General features: G+C 41.2%; 1 protein-coding gene across 3 annotated transcripts in view; it reads right to left on the bottom strand.

Moving 5' to 3' along the window:
* Positions 1-16,109, bottom strand: part of LOC134357948 (solute carrier family 12 member 7-like) — a 265,931-nt gene that overhangs the window by 178,213 nt on the left and 71,609 nt on the right. The window contains exon 1 of one of the 3 annotated variants that reach the window (XM_063069754.1): positions 13,083-13,235. The exons of the other annotated variants lie outside the window; for them this stretch is intronic. Coding sequence (XP_062925824.1) covers positions 13,083-13,182 — 100 coding nt within the window. The 5' untranslated portion in view covers positions 13,183-13,235. Of the gene's footprint in view, positions 1-13,082; positions 13,236-16,109 lie in introns of those variants that run through there. 3 annotated transcript variants of the gene reach the window in all.

The raw sequence follows: 16,109 nt of genomic DNA on the forward strand, positions 1-16,109 counted from the left end.
GGAGGTTCACCAGGTTGATTCCAGGGATGAAGGGGTTAACCTATGAGGAGCGATTGAGTCGCCTGAGACCATACTCTCTGGAGTTCAGAAGGTTGAGAGAGGATCTTATAGAAACATACAAAATTTTGAAAGGGATAGATAAGATAGAAGTAGGAAAGTTGTTTCCATTGGTAGGAGAGACTAGAACTAGGGGACATTGCCTCAAGATTCAGGGGAGAAGATTTAGGATGGAGATGAGGAGAAACTGTTCCCCCCTCCCCCCCAAAGAGAGTGGTGAATCTGTGGAATTCTCTGCCCAGGGAAGCATTTGAGGCTTCCTCACTAAATATATTTAAGATACAGTTAGATAGGTTTTTACATAGTAAGGGAATTAAGGGCTATGAGGAAAAGGCAGGTAGATGGAGTTGAGTTTACGGACAGATCAGCCATGATCTTATTGAATGGCGGGACAGGCTCAATGGGCTGAATGGCCTACTCCTGCTCCTATTTCTTATGTTCTTATTTCTTTTACCAAAGGGTATGACTGTAAAGTTCCTAACACTGTATTCCATCTGCCATTTCGTTGCCTATTCTCCTAATCTGTCCAAGTCTTCTGCACATTTTCTGCTACCTTAACACTATCTACTCCTCCACCTAGCTTTGTATTGTCCACGAAGCCATCAATTCTGTCATCCAAATAATTGACATATAACGTGAAAAGAAATGGTCCCAACACCGATTTAGTAGCTTCCTGTTTAGTAGCCTCATGTGCAGCACCTTATCAAAGGCCTTCTTAAAATCAAGTAACTAACATCTATTGATACTCCTTCTGTCTATCCTGCCTTGTTATTTCCTCAAATAATTCCAACAGATTAGTCAGGCAAGATTTCCCCATGCTGACTTTGGCCTACTTTATCATGTGCCCCCAGGTACCCTGAAACCGCATCCTAAATAATAGACTCTAACATCTTCCCAACCACTGAAAATTTCAAATTTTTTTTACAGTCATCTTCCATCAGGAATAATGTTTCAACCAGAAAATCAAGTCCATAACTACCATGGTGACTCAATGTCTTGTAGCTCACTTACCCAAGATTCTATATAAAGATAATTAGAAAGAAATGGGCTTGAGGAAACTTGACCGTCTCAAATGAGCCAGATGATTGTACATTAAATTGGATTCAACTTGTATTAATTCATCTTTGAGCAAGGCTAGGGCTGTCAATCCTCCATGGAGTGTGCAAACTAAGGACAAACCATCTGCTATAAGCAAATTGAGTGAGTGGAGGGGGAGAATTTGGGGAATAATTGATGATTTTGTTTATACCACAAAAAAAGAGCAGATATTCAAGAAGGGCTTCAAGTGGCAAAAACTTTCTCCAGTTATCTGGGGGAGGAGTAGACAGCAAAGATGGACATGTCAGTATCCAGTGATGGAATATAGAGTAGGCCACACAGGATATCACCAGAAATATGTCAGTAAGTGCCAGGAATCCGTGCTCAAACAAGACATCGTCAACACAAACAATACAAGTCCAGTGACCACCAGCTCCAGTCTTCTTATTTTGAGATTAAGGACCGGTCTGCATTAACCCTCTTTGCATCCCCAATCTTTTTCAACCTCTTGTTGAAATGTCAGACCAGGAGCAAATGTTTATCAGCATTTCTAGGCTATTATAACAAATGGCAATTCTGATCATTGATAAGTAGCAAAAGCATTTTATTTAGAGAATGGGAAATTCTACAATAGCTCTCTAGTACTGAAGGTATTTTAAATACAAACTAGTTTAAAAGCACAAGGTTAATATGTCACATGTTAATCCAAATCAAGAGATCAATGGTTTAAAGAATCATGTGGAAGATTGAATCATTTGTTCATATTAGATATAAAAGTGTGTATTACAGGGAGTAGTGAGGCATGTGTGACAGCTAATCAAATATTACTTTATATAATTAATAGATGCGTCAAATCCCCAAATTCTTGTTAACTCATTATATGGATTTGATTTACTGTAGAGTTTCCCATTTCTCATTTTTACAAACAACTGATTTTCTCGGGTACAGTTCTATGTCCAGGATGTATTGTAGTCTAAAGTACCTCAGGAGAAAATATTTATATACTTTAGTGGGGCAGTAAAGCAAACAAAATGTCTAATCCTGTGATCCTCGGCTTCTACAATCAGTTCAATGTCCAGCAGGAGTCACTGGTTTACTAGGAAAAGCAGGAACTGGATCTCCTCTGCCCATCCTTGCTACCAAATGGGCACAGTGAATATTGCAGTAGAACTCCAGTACCTAGATTAGATCTTCCATGCTGCTTAGCCAACTCTGCAAACTGACCTGAGTGCCCCCTCTCATCCTCGTCTGCAGATTGACTCCCAAAAAATTATTCATATTGCTGTCTAACCCAGCACTAGCATTAAAATAAACAAACACTGCACAATTTGGCCCCTGAACCCAAGATGTAATTGCTTAAATAGACAATAAGTTCTTAAGTGATGGAACATTTGCATTTGGGAAAGGAAAAAAAAATCGAATTGACTATGGAGCGTAATGCAAAAACTAGGACCCTGAAAGAAAAGGGCATTTTATGTTTGATTTAAATCAGAAGTTAATAGTGTGACATGTGTCTTTGCATCAATGCAACTAATCCTCTCCAGGAAAGGTTCTCCTCTTGTTCACAAGTTAGATATTAAACCACATTTTTTAGATCAAGGTTATTATAGTTTTCTTTTTCATTTTGTTGCTGATATTCTATTACTGGCACTTCTTTTCCACAAAATCCATCAGTAACTTACCAATGTCCTTCTAAAATTCACAATTTTGCTTCCTTTTGTATTGGCAAATATTGCAAATGAATTGCCTTTTCTATACCGACTAGAGGTGGAAAATAAGCTAGCATACTTTTCTGACTTTACCTTGGCTGCTTGTGTTTAAACAAGATCACCCAAACTCCCAAGCAGTTGCCGATTGGTTTTTACAAGGTGTGTAGGAACCTATCAAATGCAATAGGATTTCAGAACATTCAAGGTGAAATCAATTTCTGTTCATTTTGAATTCACTTCTATGCAGCCAAAGAAAACAACATAGTATAGATTCATCACTATTGATTTTATACATTTTTGGAATGTGGGCATTGCTGGCAAAACCACCATTTATTATCCATCTACAAATAGTCTTGACAAGACTACAGTTGTGAACAGCTTTCATGAACTACTGCAGTACAGTAAGTACAATATGCAAACTATATCGTCACTGGTGCTATTGTTGGATTTGTTAAACTAAAGTTGCCTCCCTGCCCTTCAGAACTCATGGCATTATTCCAAGAGAAGCAGGAAGTTCAAGGATCAACAATTGCCCCTTAGTCATTTCCCACAAAGCTGTCTTGGACCTCGCCTTGCAATGAGTGGCCAGAACAATACCACTACTGTATCTTTGACCGCAGGAACAGAAAGTATGACTCCATGACGATGGTACAAGAGGTAATTTCCTAGTTCCTCTTGCCAGCAAGATAACATTAAACAGTAGAGCATGGGAACAGGCCCTTCAGCCCAAGCCATCTGTGCTGACCACTGTGCCAATTTCAACATGCAATCCAGAAGAGTATAGAAAAATCTGACAAAAACATCAAGGAAATAGATCTTAAGAGGGTTAGATATCTGGGCTTGTTCCAGACTCTCCTGGTAAATGGATTGCATTTATCCACCATCTCCCAGTTTAGAATCATGGTTTTTTTTGTGACTAATGGCAGTGGGAAGGGTGAGGGGAATGGGTTGAAGCAGTAATACATGAGAGGTCAAACGTTCAGGCCTCCAGCAGTGCATGTACATACAATGTGCACCCCAAGCCCCAGAAATAAACCAAATGTATCTCTACCCAACTGGCTCAGGAATTAACCAGATTCACAAAAATCTCTACTACCAATGGCAACCTCCTGGTAATCATAAACAAGACTCCTGTTTATTTGCATCTTTCAGCTGTTGTAATTCTGATCATCCATACAGAAGTAACCACAAGAGTGACTAAGAAAGCCCCACAATATCTCCTAACCCTATACTGGTAAATATCAAGTCAAAAGCTCTCAGAAAAGAATTCTGTTTCAATGGCTCAAACAGGATAACAGGTAGGATTGGCACATACGAAAAATGAGCTATGGGTAAATAATTGTGGAATGTTTAACCTGGAAAAAAGTAGATAAGCACACATATCTGGTTTCTTAGTATCGGTCGAGAAATTCCTCTCACTTTTCAGCTGAAATTTCATTCTTATTTTATGGTAAATATCCCAATAATAGTCACAGATTACAGAAACCCTGGAGTTTTGAAACCTCACCAGTCTGGAAAAAAAAGCAAATTTTACAAACTCCTTTTCCTCTAAACACCAGTTTTAATCTTTGTCCGCTGGCCTCCTACAACTTCAACTATAACTTCAGGAGTACCTCAACTGTGTTGCTCATGGAGTTCAAGATCACACAGTCAATCACAGCTTTCTAACTCAGAAATAGTCCAGGCTTATAGTGTTGAGATGGAGGTAGGTACTGAGGCAAGCTACAATGGAACTAAAGAGCGGTTTCGTCGAGCTTAATTTCTACCTTTAACGTTTCTTTTTTCCCTTTTCAAGATCGATGGGGTTCTGTTGAAGTTCCTGACCTACAGACACGCTCAAACTTCGACTCTTTCCAGCGATGGTTCCCGCTCCCGGGGCCCCACTGACCAGCCATTTTTCAATATCCCAAGGACACAGCCTAGAAGATGAGGGCGGCCTCAGGGTGCTGAGGCTCTGCGGCCCTGGGGAGAAGCTGATTCTATGCCAGTGTCACCGAATGAAGCATTGAGGGACAGAACAGAATATCGTGAGCAATGAATCAGCTGTCAGAAGCCTCTGTACTCTGATCCCCCTCTCCCTCTTTCTCGGTGGTGGGGGAGTTTGTTGCTGATTCTCGAATTGTACAACTTGGGGGGAAAACAGCAGACTTCAACATCGTAATCAGCCAGTGTTTTGTTTCGTCTTGTTAGTTTTCCCTCTCTGTGTGACACCTTGCTGCCTCTTAATTAGGGAGAGAGAGAGAGAGAGAGCCAGTGGCAAGTCAAATTAATGAGTGAATAATTAGTTTTTGTTGTACTGCATATCATGGTTTTTCCTTGGGGGCTTTGCTGTTGCTTGCTTGGTGTGTGCTGATGCTTTTTACTGAAATGGGGGAGGTTTGTTGCTTTGCTGCCACTTGTGTGTGGGGGGTGGGGAGTAGGGGGGCTCTGGGGTTCTAACGCTTTTTCTATCACTCGTTCTTTGGGGTACCCTTCTGTTTTCGAGGATGTCTGTGAAGAACAAGAATTTCAAGTTACATATTGTATACATTCTCTGATATTAAATGGAACTATTGATCTCTGCCACTTCTGAGTTGCCAGTCACCAATTAGGATTACCCAAACTCCATACACCAACTGCCCCAAAGTGCATGTATATACATATTGCATTTACAATTTAGAGATTTCTCTGGGTAGTTGTGGAGCATTCCTTGGACTGGACAATCAGCAGGTCTGGGCACCACAATGCATGTTGTCCAATTAATATTCCAACTTAACTTAAGTGCAAGCATGGTAAGGTTGCTGGAACGTTTTGGAATGTATGCACATGATTCTCACCTCCTCCAACAAAAGACATAACTGAAATTAATAACTACATTTGAGGGAACAATTGCAAGCCATGAAATAACTTATTCAATATAATCATATCTTGGGATATTACACATTCACAAAATAGGAGAGATTATATCTTGACCTTGTCTCTGTTCCAAGCTGTCTAGCATGTGAGTGCCAATAATGAAACACTCACATTCCTGAAAGAAATCATGAAATCACAAACTTGAGTCAAACATTTTAAAAGTTTACATAAGTCACTTTCTGACATTGCTAGTGCCACCTTTAATTGTGCTATTAGTGTCAGCTACCTAATCTCCATTAGTCACTTGTCCTATAATTTCTTAATATAGAAAGTGGTTGAGATCTTTCAGTCATTAATGAGTCCCTTTAAAACTAAACACACAAGATTCAGTTTTGAACTGTTAGCAAATTGGTCACTAAGGGTCTTAACTCAACAAAAATAGACCACCTTAATAAGAAGGAAAAATGACCAGATGGCAACAATAAATATGCCTAAATACTGGTAAGCTTGAATTAATTGTCCTCAGTTTCTCCAATAACAGCACTTCCTTTCTATTCAACTAGCACACACAAAATCCAGGAGGAAGCCAACAGCCATGGCAGATCTATGGAAAAGACCATAAGATATAGGAGCAGAAGTAGGCTATTTGGCCAATCGAGTCTGCTCCACCATTCAGTCATGGGCTGATCCAATTCTTCCAATCATCCCCACTCCCCTGCCTTCTCCACATACCCTTTGTTGCCCTGGCTAATCAAGAACCTACCTATCTCTTCCTTAAATGCACCCAATGACTTGGCCTCCAGAGCCACTTGTGACAACAAATTCCACAGATTTACCGCCCTTTGCCTCCACATCTCTGTTCTAAATGGGCGTCCTTCAATCCTGAAGTCATGCCCTCTTGTCCTGGACTCCTCTACCTTGGGAATTAACTTTGGCATATCTAATCTCTTCAGGCCTTTTAACATTTGGAATGTTTCTATGAGATCCTGCCTCATTCTCCTGAACTCCAGGGAATACAGCCCAAGAGCTGCCAGACTGTAACCTCATATGGTAACCCTTTAATTCCTGGAATCATTCTCGTGAATCCTCTCTGAACCCTCTCTAACGTCAGTATATACTTCCTAAAATAAGGAGCACAAAATTGCACACCATACTCCAAGTGTGGTCTCATGAACGCCTTACAGATCCTCACCATCACATCCCTGCTCTTATATTCTATACTTCTAGAAATGAATGCCAACATTGCTTTCGCCTTCACCACTGACTCAACCTGGAGGTTAACCTTTAGGGTATCCTGAACAAGGACTCCCAAGTCCCTTTGCATCTCTGCATTTTGAATTCTCTCCCCATCTAAATAATAGTCTGCCCACTTATTTCTTCCACCAGTGGATGACCATACACTTTCCAACATTGTATTTCATTTGCCACTTCTTTGTCCATTCCCCTAAACTATCTAAGTCTCGCTGTAGGCTCCCTGTTTCCTCAACACTACCCACTCTTCCACCTATCTTTGTATCATCAGCAAATTGAGCCACAAATCCATTAATCCCATCGTCCAAATCATTGACATACATCATAAAAAGCAGCGGTCCTAACACCAACCCCTCTGGAACTCCAGTGGTAACCAGCAGCCAGCCAGAATAGGATCCCTTTGTTTCCCACTCTTTGCTTTCTGCCGATCAGCCAATGCTCCACCCATGCTGGTAACTTCCCGGTAATTCCATGGGCTGTTATCATGCTGAGCAGCCTCATGAGTGTCACCTTGTCAAAGGCCTTCTGAAAATCCAAATACACCACATCCACTGCATCTGCTTTGTCCACCCTGCTTGTAATTTCCTCAAAAAAAAAATTGCAGGTCAGTCAGGCAGGATTTTCCTTTCAGGAAATCATGCTGCTTTTGGCCTATCCTGTCAGATGCCTCCAGCTACTCCGTAATCTCATCCCTAACAATTGATTCCAACAACATCCCAACCACTGATGTCAGGCTAACATGACTATAGTTTCTTTTCTGCTGTCTCCTACCCTTCTTAAATAGTGGAGTAACATTTGCAATTTTGCACTTATCCGGTACAATGCCAGAATCTATCGATTCTTGAAAGATTATTGTTAATGCCTCTGCAAACTCTTCAGCTACTTCCTTCAGAACCAGAGGGTGCATTTCATCAGGTCCAGATTTATCCACCCTCAGGCCATTAAGCTTCCTGAGCACCTTCTCAGTCGTAAATTTTCACTGCACATACTTCATTTCCCTGATACTCTTGAATATCTGATATACTGCAGCTGTCTTCCACTGTGAAGACTGATGCAAAATACGCATTCAATTCCTCTGCCATCTCTGCGTCTCTCATTACAATATCTCCAGTGTCATTTTCTATCGATCCTTTATCTACCCTCAACTCTCTTTTACCCTTTATATACTTAAAAAAGCTTTTAGTATCTTCTTTGCTATTAGTCGCCAGCTTCCTTTCATAATTCATCTTCTCCTTCCTAATGATCTTCTTAGTTTCCTTCTACATGTTTTTAAAAGCTTCCCAATGCTCTAACTTCCCACTAGCTTTGGATTCCTTGTATGCCCTCTCTTTTGTTTTTACTTTGGCTCTGACTTCACTTGTCAGTCACGGCAGTGTCTTTTCCCTTTGAAAATTTCTTCTTATTTGGAATATACCTGTCCTGCATTTCCCTCATTTTTTGCAGAAACTCCATCCATTGCTGCTCTGCTGTCCTTCCTGCTAATGTCCCTTTCCAGTCAACCTTGGCCAGTTCCCCTCTCATGCCATTGTAATTTCCTTTATTCCACTGAAATACTGACACATTGGAATTTAGTTTCTCTTTCTCAAATTTCCAAGTGAACTCGATCATATTGTGATCACTGTTCCTTAAGGGTTTCTTAACCTCAAGCTCTCTTATCACCTCCAGATCATTGCATAACACCCAATTCAGTGCACCCTAGTGGGCTCAACAGGCTGTTCTAAAAACCTATCCTCTCTTGAGGTCCAGTACTAGCCCAGTTTTCCCAATCCACTTTCATGTTAAATTCCCAACGATTATCATGACATTGCCTTTCTGACACGCCTTTTCTATCTCCTGCTGTAATTTGTAATCCACATCCCGGCTGCTGTTTGGAGCTCTGTATACAACTGCCATTAGGGTCCTTTTACCCTTGCCATTTCTTAACTTAACCCATAGAGACTCTACACCTTCTGATCCTATGTCATCCCTTTCTAATGATTTATTATTTTTTATATACACAGGGCCACACCATCCCCTCTGCCTACTAACCTATCTTTCCAATACGCCATATATCCTTGGACATTCAACTCCCAATGGCAGCCATCCTTAAGCCAAGTTTCAGAGATGGCCACAATGTCATACTTGCCAATCTGTAGCTGAATTTCAAGATCGTCCATTTTATTCCTTACGCTGCGTGCTTTCAGTACACTATTTGTTGCTTTCTGTTTTACTGCACCACACCTCTATTGCCCTGTAACTCATCCCTCTGGCTGTGATTATGCCTCATCTCCGACCTGTTCTTTCTATCATATCTGTTGCACACTATCTTTGACTTTTCTGTTTTCTCCTTCTGCAGCCCTACCACTCCAGTTCCTATCCTCTTGCCAAATTAGTTTAAACCCTCCCTAACAGCTCTATTAAACCTGCCTACCAGGATATTGGACCCCTTTAGGTTCAGGTGTAACCCATTTTTTTTTGTACAGGTCGTACCTCCCCCAGAAAATGCCCCAATGATCCAGGAAACCGAAGCCCTGCCCTCTACATCAGTCTCTCAGCCATGTATCAATATGCCCAATCATGCTATTCTTGTGCTCATTAGCACGTGGCACAGGCAGCAATCCTGAGGTTACTATCCTGGAGGTCCTGTTTTTCAGCTTCCTACCCAACTCCCTGAATTCTCTCTTCAGGACCTCCTCCCTTTTTCTACCTATGTCATTGGTACCAACTTGTACCAAGACTTCTGGCTGTTCACCTTCTCCCTTCAGAATACTCTGCACCTGATCCGAGACATCCCGTACCCTGGAACATGGGAGGCAACACACCATGTGGGTATCTCTATTGAGCTGACAGAACCTCGTCTGCTCCCCTCACTACGGAACCCCTATGACTACCGCATTCCTCATCTTTCTCTTTCCCTTCCGCACCATGAAACCTGGCTCAGTGCCAGAGACCTGATCGCCCTGTTGTCCTTTGTCATGTTGCCCCCCACAACAGCATCCAAAACGAGATAACGGTTACTGAGGGGGGATGGTCACAGGGGAGCTCTCAACTATCTGAGCTCTTCCCATCCCTTCCCTGACAGTCATCCACTTATCTAACTCCTGCACCCTCAGGGTGAAAAGAGTAAACAATCAAAGTTTCGGGCCAACGCACTTCAGGATGAAGGGTCCTGATGTGGAGTCTCAGTCAGAAATGTTGACTGTACTCTTTTCCATAGATGCTGCTTTCCTGCAGAGTTCCTTCAGCATTTTGTGTAAGTGGTTTGGTTTTCCAGCATCAGCAGATTTTCTCAACTTTGTTGTTTTCTTTCTATTGCCCCTCCCTCTGAAGGCACTGCCCACAACTGAACTTAGTTGCATGCAATCTTTGTGTACTTACCTACCTAAGATCTCATGTGAACACCTCTTAAGATTTGTTTGATTACACTCTGGAAAGTGCCTCAGGCATCCCAGTTTTTTTATATAAAAAAAGGCCAATATGCATGTCTAACACTAAATTACTGATACTCTGTTGATTATGATAACAACCAGAACTGTTAATTTAATTGGTTAAAATAGAATTCAACCAATTAAATTTAATTTTGGCTGGAAACAAAACGATGTGGTAAAAATGATACTGTGGAAGGTAATAGATTTACACATAATTGCAAAATGCAACGTGGTAAGGTACAAGTAGTATAGGTCCTAGTAAGCATATGCCCCTTTGAACTTCTCTTCTAATTCTCTTAACATGTTCTCGTATTTTTCAGTCAATACCTTCTTCTTAACAAGAGAAACTTGGTTTGTTTCAATTATAACAAAACATTATATACAACCATTCTATCTCTTCAGAATTTTAACCCAAAAACAACTACGTATCTGTTTTCCAAAGGTCAATCAGCTACATTACAAATGAAACAACTTTCCTTTATCTATTGCAACACATTCATAAGTAATCATGAAACATTAAAAGTATTGCTTTAATATTAATTGCTTCTGTTATTTAATTATAGCAGGTAATTTGTGCTAAACAAGCTTCCACAACCAACAAAGAGAAAAACATGTAGTTTGCATTTAGGGTAGCTAGTTAAGGGATTAACATTAAACTAATTAGGATATTAGAAGCAGTTTTTAAACTTATAAATCAACCAGACCAACAATAAACTGAGATAATGGAGGGACCTCAACTTAATGTCTCATTTGAGAGGCAGAAGCTATGGTAAAGATTAATGGAAGTAATTTTGATGGCAAATCTATTGTATCTCCATCTAGTCAAAGATACAGTGTGAATGGGAAGCATTATTCATTTCTGTCTGGACTATATGCTTGCTCATTTGAAGAAAACCAGAATATGATTGTCCCTACGTGAAACATAAAAATATATTTTTCTGCTTGATCGGAGTACTCTTCAAGACCACCATCAAGTGCCCAAATCATACACCTTTAATAGAAATTTTGAACCCCAGAGCTAATTTGGAAAGACAGTCTGTATACATGGGGTGTCAATGTCACTTATTTTTACCAGGGGTCATGCTAAAAAATGTGCACTGAATTCTAATGGAGTAACAGATACTCATTTGGGAAGGTCCATGCACATAACTTTGTTCCAACATGAGGTGCAAAAGGCAAAAACAAAAATAATTCCATTTCTGCCTCTTGTATCTTGGTAATTCTAGTAGCAAAATTGAAGTCCCTTATTAGGATAATGCTTTGGATACCTTTCCGCAAAGTTCCATTAATTTTCATTTGCAAGCAGCCAGATGGAAGCTCAATACTTTATTATGCAATGCTACTTACTATAAACCAATCACACTTCATTAACTTTTCATTTTTGAGGGCATTAAGCCACTCAAATCTGAGTTTGTTCACTCAATCATATTATGGTTCATTTTTCATGTGTTTTGTTTATCTGCCTTCTCTTGAAACACCTTTTCAACAGGCCTCAATTTTGAAAAAAAAAATTCACTGTCTTGCACTACCTTGAGAATCTTCACATTTCTCAAACCCTTGGTGTGAAAATTGCTTATTATTTAACAAAATGGTGAAGTGGCTTATTTTTAAAATCAAGCCATGTTCTAGATTTCCAATAAGAGGAAATAAGTGCAAATTTCAAATTTCCAGTCAGATCATTCCTTAACATCCAATACTCAAGCACATCTCAACATTGTACTTCAAGCTGTTGTCAAAATTTTCACCGTTCATATTTCCAATCGTAATACTCAAGGCACTACACTGAATGCTCAAGAGCTGCTCTGCCTTATGCACACAATTGCTTCTTTTCAACAGTACCAACCCTAAAGTCATGCTGTTTCGTGAATATTTTGTCTTTTATTTCATCAGACACTTGAAAATACTTTTCCTTCTTTGTCAAAGACCATATCAACAAGCCTACAAATGCTAGCATTCCTTTGCATTCTCCTTTCTCTTTACTTTCCACTCACTCCACCCTTTCTTCAAATATGAAATGTTTTCCCCAGCTTTCTGACCTTCTCGGGAACCCTTAGGAAAAGCATGCACTGATAAAGACGCTGCTCAAGCTCTGAAGCCAGGCCCTCTGTCCATTAATTTGAATTAAGTCTGTAACCTTATACACTTTCAGCTGCTCAGCCAACAAAAGACACAAGAGTGGTGTCTTTTTTTTTTGAAAACAGAACTGGAATCAAGAAAAATGCTGCAGATAAACACACAATTGTTATAATGTATAGCTATGTGGCTTCGAACATTAACTTGGAACTCCTTTTTATAAATTTGTTTATATCATTCCGACACTATCTTCAAACTGTGGAATGTGACTCCGTCACTTTCCAGGTATTTGGATAAGATTAACTGGACTTTTGATCTTTAAGGGAACAAACTGCTTTCAAGAACAGAATAAAGATTTGTCGACAAGCATGGCATCAATAAGTATATTAATTACTTGGGTTACTCTTCACAGTTTGCCAAAGACAACAAACAGTAAATCTAGACAGTGTAGAAAGTTAACAGGTAACGTATGGATTCTGTTTCCATAAAACCCCCTTCAAAATAGGACTGTAGTTTTCCTGCTTAATAACAACAAATCAGCATTATTACTATTTAAAACATTCTTGCCTAGCTGTCTGTGAAGAGATAAAATTCCTGCTGCTCAAGTTAGCTAAGTGGGAGGACCTATCACCTGCCTGTTGCAACCTGCTTCTCCATTGTTTAGTGAGAGCATTTAGCCACATACTTCTCTCTAGAACTTGTTCACACTCACCAGCAGACAATTCTCCTGGGTCGTTCTCCACAGCAACACTTGTTCCCTTTTCTGAGGTTCCTTCATCATCCACTGGTAAAACAGTGAAGTTAGTCGGCATTTTACACCATGTGTGTAGTGCTGTGACTCAGCTCAACTAGCCAGCAGTTTTAGTTTTATTGCTTGGGTCCTGACCATGTGACTTGCTTCCTTATATGGTAACATTGCACTCCACCCATCCTTGGCTAAACAACATGTTAATTCATGTCAGTATTTCAAATGCCTGGTCAAAATGTCTAAACTGAAGTAACAAAGAGTTTGCTACAAACAGCAAACCCCAGTGCAGATGTTGGAGCACAGAATCCTGACTCCCCAACATAATACAGGGAACACTGGAGATTCTGCACACACAAAATGATGCAGGAAATCAGCTGGTCAGGCAACACCAATGGAAATGAATAAACAGTCGATGTTTTGGGCAGAGACCCTTCATCAGGACTGGAGAGGAAGGAAGAGATGCCGGAATGAAAAGATTGGTGGTGGGAGGGGGGGAAGAGGGCAAGCTAGAAAGTGATAGGTGAAGACAGATGGGAGAGAAAGGTAAAAGACTGTTGAAGGAGGAATCTCTTAAGAGAGGAGAGTGGGGGGGGGTGGAGGTGATAGGCAGGTGAAGAGAAGTGGTAAGAGGCTAGAGTGGAGAATAAAATAACACCAAACAGATACACACAGAGGCTTCCCCAGCAAAAGGGATCATAGTATGTACCAGCATACTGATACAATGCATTTTTAAGCAAGAAGCAGTCAAAATGGAGAGGGAACGCTCATGGAAGGAATATGAGCAGAGAATCAAAATTAGTCACTTCTGCTTTGGTCCTTACTCTACAGAGAATGCAAGGAGGAAATGAAAACTGTACTGATCTATAAAGTCAGAAATCATAAACTGTTAGAAATACTCAGCAGACCAATCAAATACGAGTCACTTAAAGAATGCTCAAATAGTAAACCCCCTTGATTTTGCTCACTGTGCACCATTTGGGGATGCAAACCTACTCAAGAATTAGAGCTGATGGATACACAGTTATTGTGTTAATTAGCACTAGGTTGTAGACTTTCTTTTAACCAATTAGAGTCTTCCTTGGACTAAACTACTATTTGTTTTTAGCCATTGCAGATTAGACTAAAATGAAAAAAAGATGAGAAAAATATGGCAAAGAAAATCAAAGGGAGTGGAATTGGCAACCCCCACCCACCCCACAACACTTTGGCATTTCAGCATTTTTCTTCGGAAAATTAAGTTTTTTACGATCCAAATACAATTCTATTCCAAGGTTGATTACTGTAGGGCTGCACCATCAGTGAGCTGCTCGTTGATCAGAGTAGTTGGACTGGTGCCGATGGCGGAGTCAAAGTGGCCAGCTGAGGCCGGGATGGTGGAGAAAGAGCAGTCGAGCTGGCGAAGAGGCTGGCAGTGATGGAGAGAGCGCCAGCCCAGGTGTTGAAGGGGCCTGCTAAGGCCGGGATGGAGGAGAAGGAGCCGACCGTGGTGTCCAAGGGGCTGGTAAAGGCCGGGATAGTGGAGAAGGAGCCAGCTGAGGTGGCGAAGGGACCAGCTGGGATAACAGCAGAGCCCCCCCCCTTGTGTCAGAGGAGCTGACCTGGCTGCAGACTGTGTTGCTGCAAGCTACTAAGCAGCATCGAATTTGGTGTAGTATATCCGTGGGAAATTGTCTCAGACATTTCACTTGCGATCGTAAGGCTCCATTGAACAGTGATAACATACGTTGTCGCAGGCCTTTTACCCTCGTCTGGTGGAGGGACAGGCAAAATGGGAGATGTGTAGCCTTAGCTGCAGTGAGAACTAGGCCTCAAGCCCCAGGTTTGCCTGCTGCTGTAGACCAGGTGAGACGTGCAGAAGCATGTACAGCGTTGTAGAAACTGAGAAACATAGAAAACCTACAGCACAATACAGGCACTTCGGCCCACAAACCTGTGCCGAACATGTCCCTACCTTAGAACAACATAGGCTTTACCCATAGCCTTTATTTTTCTAAGCTCCATGTAGCCATCCAGGAGTCTCTTAAATGACCCTATTGTTTCAGCCACCGGCAGCCCATTCCACGCACTCACCACTCTCTGCGTAAAAAAACTTACCCTGACATCTCCTCTGTACCTACTTCTAAGCACCTTAAAACTATGCCCTCTCATGCTAGGCACTTCAGCCCTGGGGAAAAGCCTCTGATTATCCACACGATCAAAGCCTCTCATTATCTTGTACACCTCTATCCGGTCAACTCTCACCCTCCATCGCTCCAAGGAGAAAAGGCCGAGTTCACTCAACCTATTCTCATAAGGCATGCTCCCCAATCCAGTCAACATCCTTTCAAAACTCCTCTACACCCTTTCTATGGTTTCCACGTCCTTCCTGTAGTGAGGCGACCAGAATTGAGCACAGTACTCCAAGTAGGGTCTGACCAGGGTCATAAGAACATAAGAAATAGGGGCAGGAGTAGGCCATCTGGCCCATCAAGCCTGCCCCACCATTCAATAAGATCATAGCTGATCTGTCCGTAAACTCAGCTCCATCTACCTGCCTTTTCCCCATAACCCTTAATTTCCCTTACTATGTAAAAAACCTATCTAACTGTTTCTTAAATGTACTTAGTGAAGAAGCTTCAACTGCTTCCCTGGGCAGAGAATTCCACAGATTCACCACTCTCTGGGAAAAACAGTTTCTCCTCATCTCCATCCTAAATCTTCTCCTCTATATCTTGAGGCAATGTCCCCTAGTTCTAGTCTCACCTACCAATGGAAACAACTTTCCTACTTCTATATTATCTATCTCTTTCAAAATTTTGTATGTTTCTGTAAGATACCCTCTCATTCTTCTGAATTCCAGAGAGTATAGTCCCAGGCAACTCAATCGCTCCTCATTGGTTAACCCCTTCATCCCTGGAATCAACCTAGTGAACCTGCTCTGCATTGCCTCCAAAGCCAGTATATCCTTCCTCAAGTATGGAGACCAGAACTGCACACAGGACTCCAGGTGCG

This window comes from Mobula hypostoma, chromosome 17 (assembly GCF_963921235.1).
Source record: "Mobula hypostoma chromosome 17, sMobHyp1.1, whole genome shotgun sequence".
Lineage (NCBI taxonomy): Eukaryota > Metazoa > Chordata > Chondrichthyes > Myliobatiformes > Myliobatidae > Mobula > Mobula hypostoma.